This window comes from Ambystoma mexicanum, chromosome 1p, assembly GCF_040938575.1.
Source record: "Ambystoma mexicanum isolate Mex_15411 chromosome 1p, UKY_AmexF1_1, whole genome shotgun sequence".
Taxonomy (NCBI): Eukaryota; Metazoa; Chordata; class Amphibia; order Caudata; family Ambystomatidae; genus Ambystoma; species Ambystoma mexicanum.
The window spans coordinates 1225937818-1225954685 of NC_090921.1; the positions used below are offsets into that span (position 1 = coordinate 1225937818).

Below are 16868 nucleotides of genomic sequence, written 5' to 3' on the forward strand. Positions count from 1 at the left end.
TTTTCTGTTGTTCCTTCAGTGACAACACTGCTTTCAGGCGTTATAACAGTTGTCACTTTGTGATCTGCAGTGCTTTCAGCTACTTTTGTAGATGTCTCTTCTTGAGATGCAGTACTTTCAGCTATCCTGGGTGTTGTCTCTATCTGACCTGTTGTACTTTCAACTGTCCCTGCTGTTGTACCAGTTTCAGCTAGATTACTTACAATTACTCCCCTAGAGGTCATTTTATGGGCTGCAGTGTGTGTAGGTCCATTTTCTGTTGTTCCTTCAGTGACAACACTGCTTTCAGGTGTTATAACAGTTGTCACTTTGTGGTCTGCAGTGCTTTCAGCTACTTGTGTAGATGTCTCTTCTTGAGATGCAGTACTTTCAGCTATCCTGGGTGTTGTGTCTATCTGACCTGTTGTACTTTCAACTGTCCCTGCTTTTGTAACAGTTTCAGCTAGAGTGCTTACAATTACTCTTCTAGAGGTCATTTCGTGGACTGAAGTGTGTGTAAATCCCTCTGCTGTTGTTCCTTCAGTGACAACACCGCTTTCAGGTGATATAACAGTTGTCATTTTGTGGTCTGCAGTACTTTCAGCTACTGTTGCAGACGTCTCTTCTTGAGGTGTAGTACTTTCAGCTATCCTGGTTGTTGTCTCTTTCTGACCTGTTGTACTTTCAACTGTCCTTGCTTTTGTACCAGTTTCATCTAGAGTGCTTACAATTGCTCCTCTAGAGGTCATTTCATGGGCTGCAGTGTTTGTAAGTCCCTTTGCTGTTGTTCCATCAGTGGCAACACTGCTTTCAGGTGTTATAGCAGTTGTCACTTTGTGGTCTACAGTGCTTTCAGCTGCTTTTGTAGAAGTCTCTTCTTGAGATGCAGTACTTTCAGCTATCCTCAGTGTTGTTTCTTTTGGACCTGTTGTTCTTTGAACTGTCCCTGCCTTTGTTCCAGTTTCAGCTGGAGTGCTTTCAATTTCTCCTCTAGAGGTCATTTTGGGGGCTGCACTGTGAGTAAGTCCATTTTCTGTTGTTCCTTCAGTGACAACACTTATTTCAGGTGTTATAACAGTTGTCACTTTGTGGTCTGCAGTGCTTTCAGCTACTTGTGTAGATGTCTCTTCTTGAGATGCAGTACTTTCAGCTATCCTGGGTGTTGTGTCTATCTGACCTGTTGTACTTTCAACTGTCCCTGCTTTTGTAACAGTTTCAGCTAGAGTGCTTACAATTACTCTTCTAGAGGTCATTTCGTGGACTGAAGTGTGTGTAAATCCCTCTGCTGTTGTTCCTTCAGTGACAACACCGCTTTCAGGTGATATAACAGTTGTCATTTTGTGGTCTGCAGTACTTTCAGCTACTGTTGCAGACGTCTCTTCTTGAGGTGTAGTACTTTCAGCTATCCTGGTTGTTGTCTCTTTCTGACCTGTTGTACTTTCAACTGTCCTTGCTTTTGTACCAGTTTCAGCTAGAGTGCTTACAATTGCTCCTCTAGAGGTCATTTCATGGGCTGCAGTGTTTGTAAGTCCCTTTGCTGTTGTTCCTTCAGTGGCAACACTGCTTTCAGGTGTTATAGCAGTTGTCACTTTGTGGTCTACAGTGCTTTCAGCTGCTTTTGTAGAAATCTCTTCTTGAGATGCAGTACTTTCAGCTATCCTCAGTGTTGTTTCTTTTGGACCTGTTGTACTCTGAACTGTCCCTGCCTTTGTTCCAGTTTCAGCTGGAGTGCTTTCAATTGCTCCTCTAGAGGTCAGTTTGGGGGCTGCACTGTGTGTAAGTCCATTTTCTGTTGTTCCTTCAGTGACAACACTTATTTTAGATGTTATAACAGTTGTCACTTTGTGGTCTGCAGTGCTTTCAGCTACTTTTGTAGATGTCTCTTCTTGAGATGCAGTACTTTCAGCTATCCTGGGTGTTGTGTCTATCTGACCTGTTGTACTTTCAACTGTCCCTGCTGTTGTACCAGTTTCAGCTAGAGTGCTTACAATTACTCCCCTAGAGGTCATTTTGTGGACTGCAGTGTGTGTAGGTCCATTTTCTGTTGTTCCTTCAGTGACAACACTGCTTTCAGGCGTTATAACAGTTGTCACTTTGTGATCTGCAGTGCTTTCAGATACTTTTGTAGATGTCTCTTCTTGAGATGCAGTACTTTCAGCTATCCTGGGTGTTGTCTCTATCTGACCTGTTGCACTTTCAACTGTCGCTGCTTTTGTTCCAGTTGCAGGTAGAGTGCTTTCAATTGCTCCTCTAGAGGTCATTTCATGGGCTGCCGTTATTGTAAGTCCCTTTGCTGTTGTTCTTTCAGTGACAACATTGCTTTCAGGTGTTATAACAGTTGTCCCTTTGTGGTCTGCAGTACTTTCAGCTACTTTTGCAGATGTCTCTTCTTGAGATGCAGTACTTTCAGCTATGCCGGGTGTTGTCTCTTTCTGACCTGCTGTACTTTCAACTGTCCCTGCTTTTGTAACAGTTTCAGCTAGAGTGCTTTCAATTGCTCCTCTAGAGGTCACTTTGTGGGCTGCAGTGTTTGTAAGTCCATTTGCTGTTGTTCCTTCAGTGACAACATTGCTTGCAGTTGTTGTAACAGTTGTCACTTCGTGGCCTGCAGTGCTTTCAGCTACTTTTGTGGATGTCTCTTCTTGAGATGCAGTACTTTCAGCTATCCTGGGTGTTGTCTCTTTCTGACCTGCTGTACTTTCAACTGTCCCTGCTTTTGTAACAGTTTCAGCTAGAGTGCTTTCAATTGCTCCTCTAGAGGTCACTTTGTGGGCTGCAGTGTTTGTAAATCCCTTTGCTGTTGTTCCTTCAGTGACAACACTGCTTTCAGGTGTTATAACAGTTGTCCCTTTGTGGTCTGCAGTACTTTCAGCTACTGTTGCAGACGTCTCTTGTTGAGGTGTAGTACTTTCAGCTATCCTGGTTGTTGTCTCTTTCTGACCTGTTGTACTTTCAACTGTCCTTGCTTTTGTACCAGTTTCAGCTAAAGTGCTTTCAATTGCTCTTCTAGAGGTCATTTCATGGGCTGCGGTGTGTGTAAGTTCCTTTGCTGTTGTTCCTTCAGTGTCAACACTGCTTTCAGGTGATATAACAGTTGTCACTTTGTGATCTGCAGTGCTTTCAGCTACTTTTGTAGAAGTCTCTTCTTGAGATGCAGTACTTTCAGCTATCCCAGGTGTTGTCTCTTTCGGAACTGGTGTATTTTCAACTGTCCCTTCTTTTGTTCCAGTTTCAGCTAGAGTGCTTTCAATTACTCCTTTAGAGGTCATTTTGTGGGCTGTCGTTATTGTAAGTCCCTTTGCTGTTGTTCCTTCAGTGACAACACTGCTTTCAGGTGTTATAACAGTTGTCCCATTGTGGTCTGCAGTACTTTCAGCTACTTTTGCAGATGTCTCTTCTTGAGATGCAGTACTTTCAGCTATGCTGGGTGTTGTCTCTTTTTGACCTGTTGTACTTTCAACTGTCCCTGCTTGTGTACCAGTTTCAGCTAGAGTGCTTTCAATTACTCCTTTAGAGGTCATTTTGTGGGCTGTCGTTATTGTAAATCCCTTTGCTGTTGTTCCTTCAGTGACAACACTGCTTTCAGGTGTTGTAACAATTGTCACTTTGTGGTCTGCAGTACTTTCAGGTACTTTTGCAGATGCCTCTTCTTGAGATGCAGTACTTTCAGCTATCCTCTGTGTTGTCTCTTTTTGATCTGTGTTACTTTCAACTGTCCCTGTGTTTGTTCCAGATGCAGCTGGGGTGCTTCCAATTGCTCCTCTAGAGGTCATTACGTGGGCTGAAGTGTGTGTAGGTCCCTTTGCTGTTGTTCCTTCAGTGACAACACTGCTTTCAGGTGCTATAACAGTTGTCCCTTTGTGGTCTGCAGTACTTTCAGCTACGTTTGCAGATGTCTCTTCTTGAGATGCAGTACTTTCAGCTATGCTGGGTGTTGTCTCTTTCTGACCTTTCGTACTTTCAACTGTCCATGCTTTTGTACCAGTCACAGCTAGAGTGCTTTCAATTACTCTTCTGGAGCTCATTTCGGGGGCTGCAGTGTGTGTAAATCCATTTGCTGTTGTTCCTTCAGTGACAACACTGCTTTCAGGTGTTATAACATTTGTCACTTTGTGGTCTACAGTGCTTTCAGCTACTTTTGTAGAAGTCTCTTCTTGAGATGCAGTACTTTCAGCTATGTTGGGTGTTGTCTCTTTCTGACCTTTTGTACTTTCAACTGTCCCTGCTTTTGTTCCGGTTGCAGCTAGAGTGCTTTCAATTGCTCCACTAGAGGTCATTGTGCGGGCTGCAGCATGTGTAAGTCCCTTTGCTGTTGTTCCTTCAGTAACAACACTGCTGTCCTGTGATATAACAGTTGTCCATTTGTGGTCTGCAGTGCTTTCAGCTACTTTTGCAGATGTCTTTTCTTGAGATGCACTTGTAATTTCTGTCATTGTCATGGCTCTGTCTGTGATGTTTGTGGATTCTTTTCTTGTAGTCACTCCAGCTGTGCTTTGGCGCATCAATGCTTCATTTCCTGTAAAAAATATAATACACAAATCGTTGGGACAGTTTACACTAATCACAGGAAAAACACATTAATGGTTCAAGTTTCTAATTGTCGATCCTTGAAATAAGATTAAAGATTAAAACAAGTGAAGCAAAGAAAGACAATTGATATTGCGACACATTATGTGACCAGAAATTGTGACTGAATATTGCTTTTACCGTAAGTAGCAGAAGGGACAGAGGAAGGATAGCTCAGGGGCAACATGTTTGTCTTGGAAGCAAGACAACGTGGCGTAACACAGGTTCCAATCCAGATCCCACATTTGGAAACCACTCTCTGGTATTAAGCACGTTATAAAGGAACAATATAAATGAAATAAATAAAGAGGTCACAAGAGGAATGTATTTAATGGGCCTCATTACGAGTCCGGCGTTAACCGAGGCGGTAAAACCGCCTGGTTAACGCGGGACTCGTATTACCATTCCGCCTCCGTGATTCCCGGAATTACCGGGGCATCACAACCTCGGTTTACCGGGAATCACGGAGGCGGAATGGTGTAAATCCCCATTCCCATTGAGTCCTATGGGACTCAATGGGAATCGGGATCATGGAAACACCGGCAGCATCTTGTAATGCTGCCGGTGTTTCCTCGTCCGCCTGCAGGCGGGCGGTGTTAAACCCGCCAGGTCAGACCTGGCGGGAACATCACCTCCCGCCTGCAGGGGTCGGGATCAGGCGGTCCGGAAACAACGGTGGCGGCGGGTTTACCGCCACCGTTATTTCCGGACCGCCACGGTCGTAATGAGGCCCAATGTCTCGCTATATCACAAACAGCACTTGTGGCTACTATTTCATCTCCAGACTTCTAAATATGTGTAAAAATTCATACTAATCATACACCTGTAAGTATTACATTAACTTTACAATTAAATCCTTCAGGGGTGATGTAACACTCTGTCATTTGCAGACTCTTAGGTTTATTTCTTGATAGAGCCAGCATTTCAGCTCACCATAATTCTCCTTAAACTGTGTACTCACTGTTGCCGCTCCAGCCACCATAATTTATCTCGCCACCCACATTATGTCTCTGAGCCAGCCTCTTGGCTACTGCACCTCGCTGAATGGCCCACTTCCCTCCACTGGCATCACTGACTTCCTCATGCCCCACAAACCTCCCTGGTCATTTATCAACCATGTGAAGTCAACCAAGAATACTTATGAGAAAGAATCATGGGACATTCAAGCAGTTGATGTCCGATTCCTTATCCTACACTTCATCCCAAAAGGTCACAATTAGGAGTCATTACCACGCAACATGGAGAAATCCTACCTTCAGTAACATACATCTCAGTCAACGATCTGTAGCATTCTGAGAAAACTTAGCAATCTTTAATGGGGCAATATACAATTGCAGTAGCTACTTATACTGTAGGAATGTGTCTGTAATTCATTGACACCATCTAAGAGTGAGACATCATCAATGTCCACGTATCGTTGGAAATACCTATCCTGAGCTCGTTTTCCCATAATTTTCTAGGGATAGGATCTGGTGTTTTTCATGAGAGCAGGCAAGTTTATATAAGTGGTCTGGATTGTATATCCATGGTAATTACATGCTGGATTACCATATAAACAGCCCCGGCTCAGTCGGCACCTACTTGATTCAGAAATCAATGGAAGGGCTTCCGCTCTATGTATATATAGCTTAGAGCTCTAGGTTTTAGGATGCTCCAATTGGGCACATAAAGAAGCAAAGGCCCATACATTAGTATCAACAGTGTCAAGTTCACTAAAAATAGATGAACAGATGACGATCAGAGCATTGTGTCAGGCGTAAGGGTATCTTTGCGCCTTCTTAATGCAATCATGTGGTAATAGAGGGGATGATGTCATCCCATAGCTGATAGAATCCGAACATCCTACCCTCATTGGGTTGGCAGCTATAATATAAATAAAAGCCCCCTTCTTGAGCCATTGCCAGGTGTTCATGTTTACAAGTCCTCCTCAATGTCCTCTGTGCTCAGGGATATTATCAGCATTATGGATCACTTAGAATAATGGAATGTTTGCATTTTTATGTGTACTTATTTGTTTCTGATGCACAATGAGCCTGAGTTATCTAAGTCTAGGCTTCTGCACTGAGCGGTCGCATCTCTCCAGAGCTCCAGGTCCGAGAGAGTGTAACGCCTAACATGGAGGCGTCGAAGACCGTAACTTTGCTATATCACCCATGTCAGAATCTGAGGAATTAGATTCCTTTCTCACCTGTTTGGTTTTTGTAGACTTATTCTTCGCAGAAGTTTTCTCTTTCTTTTTTGTAGACCGGTTTTGAGGAGATAAGAGTGAGCCTCCCATGATGCCACCCTACTGGCTTAAGACCAACCAGACTAGCAATGAGGGCAACTGCCCAAGCAATGCAGACTGAAGTGGCATTGCCAGTGGCGGTAACAACGGCAAGTCCCCTCATGGAGTACTATGCGACTCCATGAATGGGGATCAACACTGCTCCACCGGCACCCGTAATCCAACGGCAATGCCGTCGGACCGGGTGCCTGAAACGGTATCCACATTTGCTGGTATCCTGGTGGCTCTACCGCCAGGATACCAGCAGGGTTGGAATAAGGAAGTCACTTTGCGCGGCAAAAAAAGACTTTGCACAGCTCTGTGAAGCAGAGTGTTTGCTGGCAATGCAAAGTCACCTTGCACCATGCAAAACATTCCATGAATCAGGCCCAACGACTGTTGTAGATGGGTCCATGGAGAAGCGCTGCATAACACTCTTCCTGTAGAGCTGGGGAATAAACCCCCAAGTAGTGGGTAGTGTGGGATGTATCCTAAAAGCAGGCTGAAGGAGTTATTGCTTTCTTTCAGAGAGACGCCAAGTGGTCTTCACAGCCCTCAGTTCGACCTTCTGACTGGTGTAGTGCATACGGAGACCAATGAAACATCATGTTGCTCTGATTCCTGGGAGTAATCTCTCAAAAGACCCACTTACATTCCTTGTTGTACCATTTAAGCAGTCCCACTCACCTGCTTCAGACGTCCAAACAACTGCAGCAGTCGAATGGTTCACTCCGTCTGTTTGTGATTGGGTGGTTTGCCAGGATACTGTTGGTCCCAGGGTTGATGAATATGTGGGAGGCTCCGATGACTCAGCAACTATGGATGGAATAATAAAGAGTGTATGCATATGGATCGCATGGGGATGCATGCCAAGCTGTAATGATAGGGACAGTTAGTCCAGTTGCGCCAGTTCAATGGCAGCCGCATGCACTTCACATCACAACAATGCAATTCAGAACGGGAAAGGAAGGCCATGAAAGCAAGGTACATATAGTCCCATTGTATTTGTTGGCAAGTTGCACAGAGAACACCGTGGCCACTAACCAGGGCAGCTAAAGAGGAACAAAGGCACAATTCTAAATTTCAGGCTCCTTACCTTCAGCTGTGAAAGTCACCTGTAAAAGTGCATTCATTTGGTGGTTTTCTAACGCAAACGGCCAGTGGAAAAGGGAATAGTGATTTATATGGGGGCAAAATAAGTTTCAGTGGTGTGCCTTTTTTCTTTTTTTTTTAATCGCTGGTCCACTTTTCCGATCACACAGTACATCACAAGGAATGAGAAACAATCTTGAGAAATTATATGTTTAGTTGCTCAGACTTCACAACACTTTTAACCTATTGCTTGCTGGATTAGAGATCTCTTTCTGCAACATAATGTTACGGATATGGCTGCCTTAGTGAATAGGAGCTTTTCCCACGGCAACAGCATGTGCCTTGATTCAATGGTGGCATCCTAGATAAAGCAAGGTGCGTGTGGGGGGGCGGGGGAGGTGTCAAACAAGCTATCAAATAAATGAATGAAAGCCTGTGCACGACAGAACAAAGACAAGAAGGCAGAAGATGATCTTCAATCTGAAATGTCCTCTTACGGAAATGTATAAAATGTGCTTGTCATAGTCACAAGGTGCTTGCCATGGTGTGAAAAAGGTGAAATGTCATTGTGCAGGCACTGCTGCTAGCATATGCATGTCCGCAACTCCTTTTGTGCAGTTCTCTGTAGTATTAGCTAGCAGGTGAAATAGGGATAGAATCCGACCTCTCTCAATTTTCCTACGTCTTTTTGCACCCCCTTCTAAAACAAGCAGTAATGCCAGCTGCCGCATGCATGCACGGTGGCCGGCATTGCCATCAATCCCTAAGGACAAGTACAGGTGTAAAAATCAAGCAGAAACCATAGGGATTCACCAAGCCTCTCCAAACACATCACAATTAGATGTGGGCGGACATGTTGGTTTATATTCTGGGAGGATCTGGGGTAAGAGGCAAAGCAGATTTTATGCTCCTTCCCTCAACTCGGTAAAGAAAATGACATTAAAATGGAGTGTCGCTTATATGCAGAGTGCCTGTCCAGGCCTATTTTATTTTATAACACCTGGGACAATCAGCCCCATATTGTACATGCAGCTTGTCTGGGGAATGGGGATCTCTTGGTTTCATTGAGATATAATTCCATTTATTTCGTCAGAATGACTATAGTGCATTTTATGTATAAAGGGGGACAAATTATGTGCTTTTTCACCTTTCATTATCTTTCAATATTTTACGGGACCAGAATGATTGATTTTAGAATTAGCCAATGCCTTGGGGGGGAAAGGCTTTGGCAGTAGCGGCCTGCTCGCCTGAGCCATGGTAGGCCAAAGAAAAGCGAGGGGCTCCGCTTAGCTTCATGACCAACCAAACTTTGCCCCCCAATGTGGTGAGTAGCGCGAGGAACACCTGTGATCACCATTATTGGCAGTGTGAATCTATCGTAGCGGGCCTGGGTGCTTACCTTGGGTGCATTGCAATGGTGTCTCATAAGTGATCACCATCAGGAAGAGCAGCTATGCCGCCGTCTCGCTATACAGCAAGCAGAACCGAACCACTGAACGCACAGGTTCCGCACGCATTTATTGGATTACCAAGCCTCTCAGTACACAGCGACCTGGAGAGCCGCAGTGAACGAGGACCAAATCACATTAAGCATGGAGTCAGGACAGAAGTACCCATAAACTGATCACACCGTAGTTCCGAAAGCGGGTTGAAACAACACAATTACACGCATTACAATCATAAAAAGGGATTTGCTCTACTCATCCTCAAGCCATTGGAAGGGAACTAAAGACAGGATCCAGGCTGCCATCTACCTATCCAGACTACAGAAATAGTCCTGATGCTCCTTGAGAACCTGCCTCCGCAGGGATAACCTGCAAAACCTACCAACAGCAGGAAAGCACAAGACCCAGTGAAGTCCTCGCAACAACTTTCTTCAGTGTTGTGCGCCCCCACAGAACAAGTGCAGGCCAAGTACACTTACAAGAACCACGAGAGTCGAACAATTGATATTATTACAGCAATACAAAACTAATTGGGAGAAACCTCCCGAAGAATGTTCGCTATTAGTTAGAAATGAACAGAAACATGTCAAGCCCACAACCTTTGGAGAGTCCACAGAGGTGTCAAATAATTAGAGTACCAAACAGTGAAATGACGGTTGAGTTCTTAGATTTATGAACGAGATACCCTCCATGTTTTGAGATAATGACAACTTTGTGTTTATGCTATATTGTGTTCACTTTTGCAAACCTGTTGTAAGACATTGTGCCTTCTCAATTATATACAGGACACATCCAGTATTGACCAGGACCCCACAGGGGGCGCCGGACCACAATCCATAGCCTTGAGAAGGACCTATGGGTCGAAACACGTGTCGGCTGACCACATGGGGACATGAGAGCCCCGTCTGGACCTAAAAAGGGCGTTTCAAAAAATCAAATAAAGAAACCCCTTCACAACCAGCACGAAAATATGTAAAGCTGCATGGAAAATCAATTTCTTGAAACTTTTAAATGCAAGATATCCGGGTTAACTCCCCCCTCCCACTCCCCACCTCTTCTCTCCAACAAACAAATGAGGTATGGGCTATGTCTCAACACTAACCTACCTGTGTTCTTGCAACCAATATCACTCACAACTAAAAGGATTATCAATACTAGATCTTAGCAAGGTGAACTCCACTCTAGGACCCACGTTCCACACGTTATATATGGCGACCATATACATAGGGATATTGTTACCTGACATAGTTATTACATCAGTAGCGCTTTTTTAGCTGCAATTGAGCCAGTAACTTTCAGCAGACTGCTTAGATAAAACACTGTGAAGTCAAAGTTTGATCTCGCTGCTTGATAGACTGAGCTCAAAGAGATCCCAGGTGGATGTGTTTAGTTTGAGGAGAGGCAGGTAGTGGGTGGGAATGGTCCTAGGGATTACCATGGCCACTGGCAGTACATAATCAAACAACACCCACAAGCTGTGTCCCTCTTGACATATCATCTGCCTCCTAACTTTACGCCAATGCAATAGATTTGGGTAATTGGTGGTCCTTGAGTGCCACATAACAGGTAAAATAAAAAAATTAAACCAGGGTAAGCTGCATTAAACCATGAGACAGTAGAAACATTCATTTTGAGACATGGCATATCCGGAAATAGCGTGATGACTGACACATTTCCTTTCTTCTATACTTATCCTCATCGCATAAATAAGGTTTTAATGTGGTTGAGGATTGGAATGTGAGGAGCGGGAAAGGCAAGGGAGATCTGGAGCTGGGCATTTAGCACGGGATTGCTACAGACAAGGAGGGTGGGATTTAGAATGTGTGCAACAGAGACATCGAGGTGAGGGTGAAGGGGGTAAGACAAAGGTTTGAAGTACATTTTATTTTGAATTAAAGTGGGCAGATCCAATAAACATAACGAAACAGTTAGAAAAATGGGAGACAGGCAGAAGGAGGGGAGGAGGGGGAATGGGAGGTGTTAGTGGGCAGAGAGAAAGAAGAGGCGATAGAGGTACAGTTTGTAGAACTGCAAATAGAGCCTGTTACATTGGCAATAGTAGCATCAGCCCTACAGATAAGGGGGTATCAGCCACTCCTCAAAACTAGCAAATACTCCAGAAAAAGAAAAATAGGGAGTACAAATACCTCAAACAACAAATAGGAAACAGACACATTTCTGTAACTCTGACCCCCAGATTTCACAGAGAGCTGTGCAGTATGTAATGTACATGACATTGTCATTCGTCAAATGCCTTCTCTACACACTCCTACCTCCTGCCTACATTGCAGTAGGATAGACCGACGTTTGCATTGGGATATTGCTAGGACCAAAAGGGGATTTGAGGCCCATTATGGCATCACGTGATTGTGTTCTTTGGCTCCCATTGCATTAATTGCACAAAGTCCTACACAATGACAAAACTGGCATCTTGCACCAGTTTTGTGCCCTGGGCAGTTTTGATATTCCAGAAGCTTCCTTTTTGCTCCTTTGTTGATATCAAATGCACTGGGTGCACATGTTCGCTGGCGCAGTTCTGAAAGTGCCAGTGTGCATTCTCACGCACCTGTGGGCATTGAGGTCCTCTGCAGTGCATTACGCTTTGCACAAGGGATGCCACCACCCCAGTCCTTTCATAGATGGTGTAAATACCGTACTCCACTTCCCAGCCCAAGTAACTTGTGGTCCACGAAGAAAGTCCAGGGTTAAAAGAAAGGAAGAGCATAGAGTAGTGCAATACAGAAGTTATTGCATCAGAACAAGCAGCCGCAGATACAAGGCTGCTTGCAAGTGAGGTGCATGGCTAAGACGCGGACGGAGGATAGATTGGGGCGGGTCCTTGTGGATGAATACGCGTCTGGTGCAGGTGACGGTAAACATGGTTCATATTTAGCATATGGAGGTTCAAGGAATGGTGCATGAAAAAGGGAATAACCACAGGTGATTCATGTAGCTCTTTCTGTGCGTACTCTTATTGATGGCATAACGCACATTTTCAGCTGGAAGTGGCGTGGCAAGTTGGACACCTACCCATACAAACATCCAATGAAGAAAACTCAGCAAGGGGGGCTCGAGGATCTACCTCCTCAGCTAGACATTGATGGGGGCCTTCTCAGCACCCCCAAGTTATGCTAAAGCATGGGATGCAGGCATAGTGATGCTGCCTGACTGGTCACTTATGGTGACTGTATAGTGCAAGGTTGTCCATATCCAAGCCTTTCAGGATAGGCTTTCAGGATATCCCTCATTAATATTCATGCAAGCACATTTGCATACATTTAGAATCTTTGTATGCAAATTTATCTCATGAATATTAATGAGGGGTGTCCTGAAAATCCAGCATGTTTCAGGCCCCCCAGTCCTGGAGTAGGACAAATCCGGTATGGTAGCATGTCCCTCCCCAGAATCCAATCAATTCATCACTGATGTGACAAGCTTCAGCAATGAGAAACATGTAATAAGAAGGGAAGAGGTTGTTGGTGTTCACAAACAGGCAACAGAGGCGACGTTGTGTTAGTTTAGTCAGAATTCGTAGTGTCTTTCCATCCTGAAAAGTGAGACTGAGAGGGCACCCTAATGATGTCATAATAAGTGCGTGGACATGAAAGCAAGTTTTAAAGCGTGTGTGGTTGGCTCAGTACAATGGGTTGGAACCGGTGTCCCCGCACAGACTCCAGCGCTGCAAGAAAACGCCTTTCAGAAATTGCACTTGTGCGAGTGAAGCCTGTTCTGCATCACTTTCTGCTACATGGCCCCAGGGGGTCTTTCCTTTAAGGAACCGAGGGCGGGTAAATGAAGCCAAACAGAGAACATAGCAGAGTGCAGACGGAAGCAGAACATGGAAAAGGCATGATCCTCGAGGCCAAGTTCCTTTGGCGTTACCCCGCTTTTGCTTTTCGCTGCTTCCGCTGTATCACTGCTGGGAGAAGCAACCAAGTCTTAGATCTGTGATGCTGCCATGCAGCTAGGACCCCGCCTGCCGCACCCTGACCAAGGGAATCCTTTCAACCCGCTGCAACAGGCATGTACAAAATTCTCTGCCCTCCATCCAGAAGCCCTAATGTCCTGGAAAAGTCTCTGCCCTCCATCCAGAAGGCCTAATGTCCTGGAAAAGTCTCTGCCCTCCATCCAGAATGCCTAATTTCCTGGAAAATTCTCTGCCCTCCATCCAGAAGTCCTAATGTCCTGGAAAATTCTCTGCCCTCCATCCAGAAGCCCTAATGTCCTGGACAATTCTCTGCCCTCCATCCAGAAGCCCTAATGTCCTGGAACATTCTCTGCCCTCCATCCAGAAGCCCTCATTTCCTGGAAAATTCTCTGCCCTCCATCCAGAAGCCCTAATGTCCTGGAAAATTCTCTGCCCTCCATCCAGAAGCCCTAATTTCCTGTAAAATTCTCTGCCCTCCATTCAGAAGCCCTAATGTCCTGGAAAATTCTCTGCCCTCCATCCAGAAGCCCTAACGTCCTGGAAAATTCTCTGCCCTCCATCCAGAAGGCCTAATTTCCTGGAAAATTCTCTGCCCTCCATCCAGAAGCCCTAACGTCCTGGTAAATTCTCTGCCCTCCATCCAGCAGCCCTCATTTCCTGGAAAATTCTCTGCCCTCCATCCAGAAGCCCTAATGTCCTGGACAATTCTCTGCCCTCCATCCAGAAGCCCCCATTTCCTGGAAAATTCTCTGCCCTCCATCCAGAAGCCCTAATGTCCTGGAAAATTCTCTGCCCTCCATCCAGAAGGCCTAATTTCTTGGAACATCCTCTGCCCTCCATCCAGAAGCCCTAATGTCCTGGAAAATTCTCTGCCCTCCATCCAGAAGCCCTCATTTCCTGGAAAATTCTCTGCCCTCCATCCAGAAGCCGTAATGTCCTGGAAAATTCTCTGCCCTCCATCCAGAAGCCCTCATTTCCTGGAAGATTCTCTGCCCTCCATCCAGAAGCCCTAATGTCCTGGAAAATTCTCTGCCCTCCATCCAGAAGCCCTAATGTCCTGGAAAATTCTCTGCCCTCCATTCAGAAGCCCTAATGTCCTGTAAAATTCTCTGCCCTCCATCCAGAAGGCCTAATTTCCTGGAAAATTCTCTGCCCTCCATCCAGAAGCCCTAATGTCTTGTAAAATTCTCTGCCCTCCATCCAGAAGCCCTCATTTCCTGGAAAATTCTCTGCCCTCCATCCAGAAGCCCTAATGTCCTGGAAAAGTCTCTGCCCTCCATCCAGAAGCCCCCATTTCCTGGAAAATTCTCTGCCCTTCATCCAGAAGCCCTAATGTCCTGAAATATTCTCTGCCCTCCATCCAGAAGCCCTAATTTCCTGGAATGAGCTCAGATTTTACAGGGTCGATATGCATGTTTACCCAGACTAGGATTTGAAACGGCCGACTACTTTCTTTCTTGACCTCAGAGTCTGGTTGAAGAATGTCCTCTGATGGCCACCCAGGTCTTATCAAGGGAAGGGAGTGTTCTTCTGGACATTGGGTGCACACCTGTTCCTGTCTATATATGGCTCATGGCTCATGGCTATGACTCCACCCCACACCCCCAGCCTGTATTACTCTGCAACAAAACCCTTTAATAAAACACAAACACTTTGAAACGCAAGCAAAACTTTCAGTGATCGGTTTTCTTACCTGCCAGATGTAAGGTCAGCAGACAAGCTGAAAAGAAAGAAGACAGATGGCGTTAGCTCTGCATTTGGCAGGCAATGTTTTTTTCGCCAGTGGTGCAAGTAAGAGAACCATGCTCCTGGTTCTGCACATGCAGCCACTGCCTAAGGTAAAGTCTCCCAAAGCTTCCAGTTGATTTGGTCGAGGTTTTTTCGTAGAATTCGAATTCGTAATTTTGTTTTATCAATTTGGCCTCAAATATATGGGGGGAGGCCCTCTGAGTGCCCCCATATGTATTATCACGATTATCCCCTGCCCCCAACTGCCTCACATATATTTTCTGCCAAATTCGGCCAAAAGAATTGGACAGATTTGATGAATTCTACTGCGACCAAACCTCCCATTGCCCTTCCCAAACAAAGAAAAAACACACAACTAACCTTCAATGGGTTCATGTTATGCCTCAAATAGCCACATTTAAAGACCCACAATCAAGAACGTGTAATCATTATTGGCAGTGATAACTAAGCACATGAGAGCTCCTTCAGGGCAATGTCGGTTTGCTCATGTAGGGCTGCGGTTGCGCAACAAACACTTGACCTGGATACTCTTTTCTATGAAGAAAATAAGAGCAAGACACCGTTTCGAAATGGCCCTGCATGACAGGTAAGGCAGTGTGCCCTGTGAGAATACTCCCAGGCTCCTTCTACAGAGACCTACAGAGTTCATGCAAAGAGCCCCTTTGCTACGGCATCAGCACTTTCAGGCACTTTCACTCACGGTTTTATCCCCCTCCACACCGGATACAGACGGGTAAAGGTGCACTGCTTCTGTGCTCTTCAAAGGCAACCCTTCCACTGCATAGACGCAGTGAATCAGAAGTGGAAGTCGCTGGCTGTGTCCGCGTGGCTGCCATGCTGAGCCTGGAGGTTGCCATTGCACTTTTTAATTCTAAACAAGTGCCTTCAATCCTGCTGCTCTGTTGGGATCGGAGTACTGATCTCCAAGGACCCACTTGAGGATTCCCCGCAGACTTTGGGATCCTCAGCAGTCTACCCAGTCAACTTTATAAAAAATCCCTTGAACACAGTACAGAGTGAAATGGACCCTTAAACCTCCCCAAAATGGTGCTGCAGGGGGCTGCACTGCCAAGAGATGAAAAGTGAGGGTCGTACGTTCCCCTAGTGCAGATTAAAAGCATTACTGCCTGTGCTCACTTATGCAACAAAGAACACAAGTAACTAGAACAGGGTATGGGGACCCTATTGGAATTCAAGTTAATGGTATGATAACACACATACAAGACACCAATTCTTTAAAAAAAAAAAAGTAAGACACCACACAGACAAGACACCAATTATTTTAAAAAAGTGAACAATAAATAAATAAGACATTAGATTCTTTCAAACATGTATCTTCACTTACTGCCCAAAATCCAAACAATTAGCCATCTGCATTGCGTGATTTTCCAGCTGGTTGAAGCCATCGTGTTTCCCCCTCTCTTCGGGGGTCCTTTAGGATCCTAGGGAAAAATATAAGGCTGTCAGTCGAACACAGCAATAAAGTTTAAATTCAAAAGCGAACTAATTGTGTGGCGCACAGGAATTTACCCAGAAGAGGGTGTGTCTTCTACACAATGAGGCACATGAGGGGAGGAGCAGGGGGGGGGGCACCTGATGAGAGTGCGAAGATAACATCGTCATGCCTGCTCACTTCTTTACAGGGCCATTGTTATTGCGGGACAACTGTGGTTTTGCTTTGCAGTCTCTGCACAAATGCAGTGAACATCTCAATTTGTGTCAGCCTACTTTCATGTAGACTACAATGCATACAGTGACATTATGTGAGAAATGTTGCTCAGCATACAATCATGGATGGTTTAACAAATATCTAATGCGCGAGGAATGCTTTTTTTTCCTGCTA

General features: G+C 45.1%; 1 protein-coding gene across 1 annotated transcript in view; it reads right to left on the reverse strand.

The window, feature by feature from the left end:
* Positions 1-16467, reverse strand: part of LOC138452295 (mucin-19-like) — a 127445-nt gene extending 110978 nt beyond the window's left edge. The window contains exons 1-4 of the mRNA XM_069604962.1: positions 16371-16467; positions 14970-14996; positions 7499-7627; positions 1-4495 (exon numbers count right to left, since the gene is read on the reverse strand). The exon at positions 1-4495 is cut by the window's left edge and continues 25646 nt beyond it. Of these exons, the coding sequence (XP_069461063.1) occupies positions 1-4495; positions 7499-7627; positions 14970-14996; positions 16371-16431 (4712 nt within the window). The 5' untranslated portion in view covers positions 16432-16467. The remainder of the gene's footprint in view (positions 4496-7498; positions 7628-14969; positions 14997-16370) is intronic.
* Between the last annotated feature and the right edge of the window lie 401 nt (positions 16468-16868).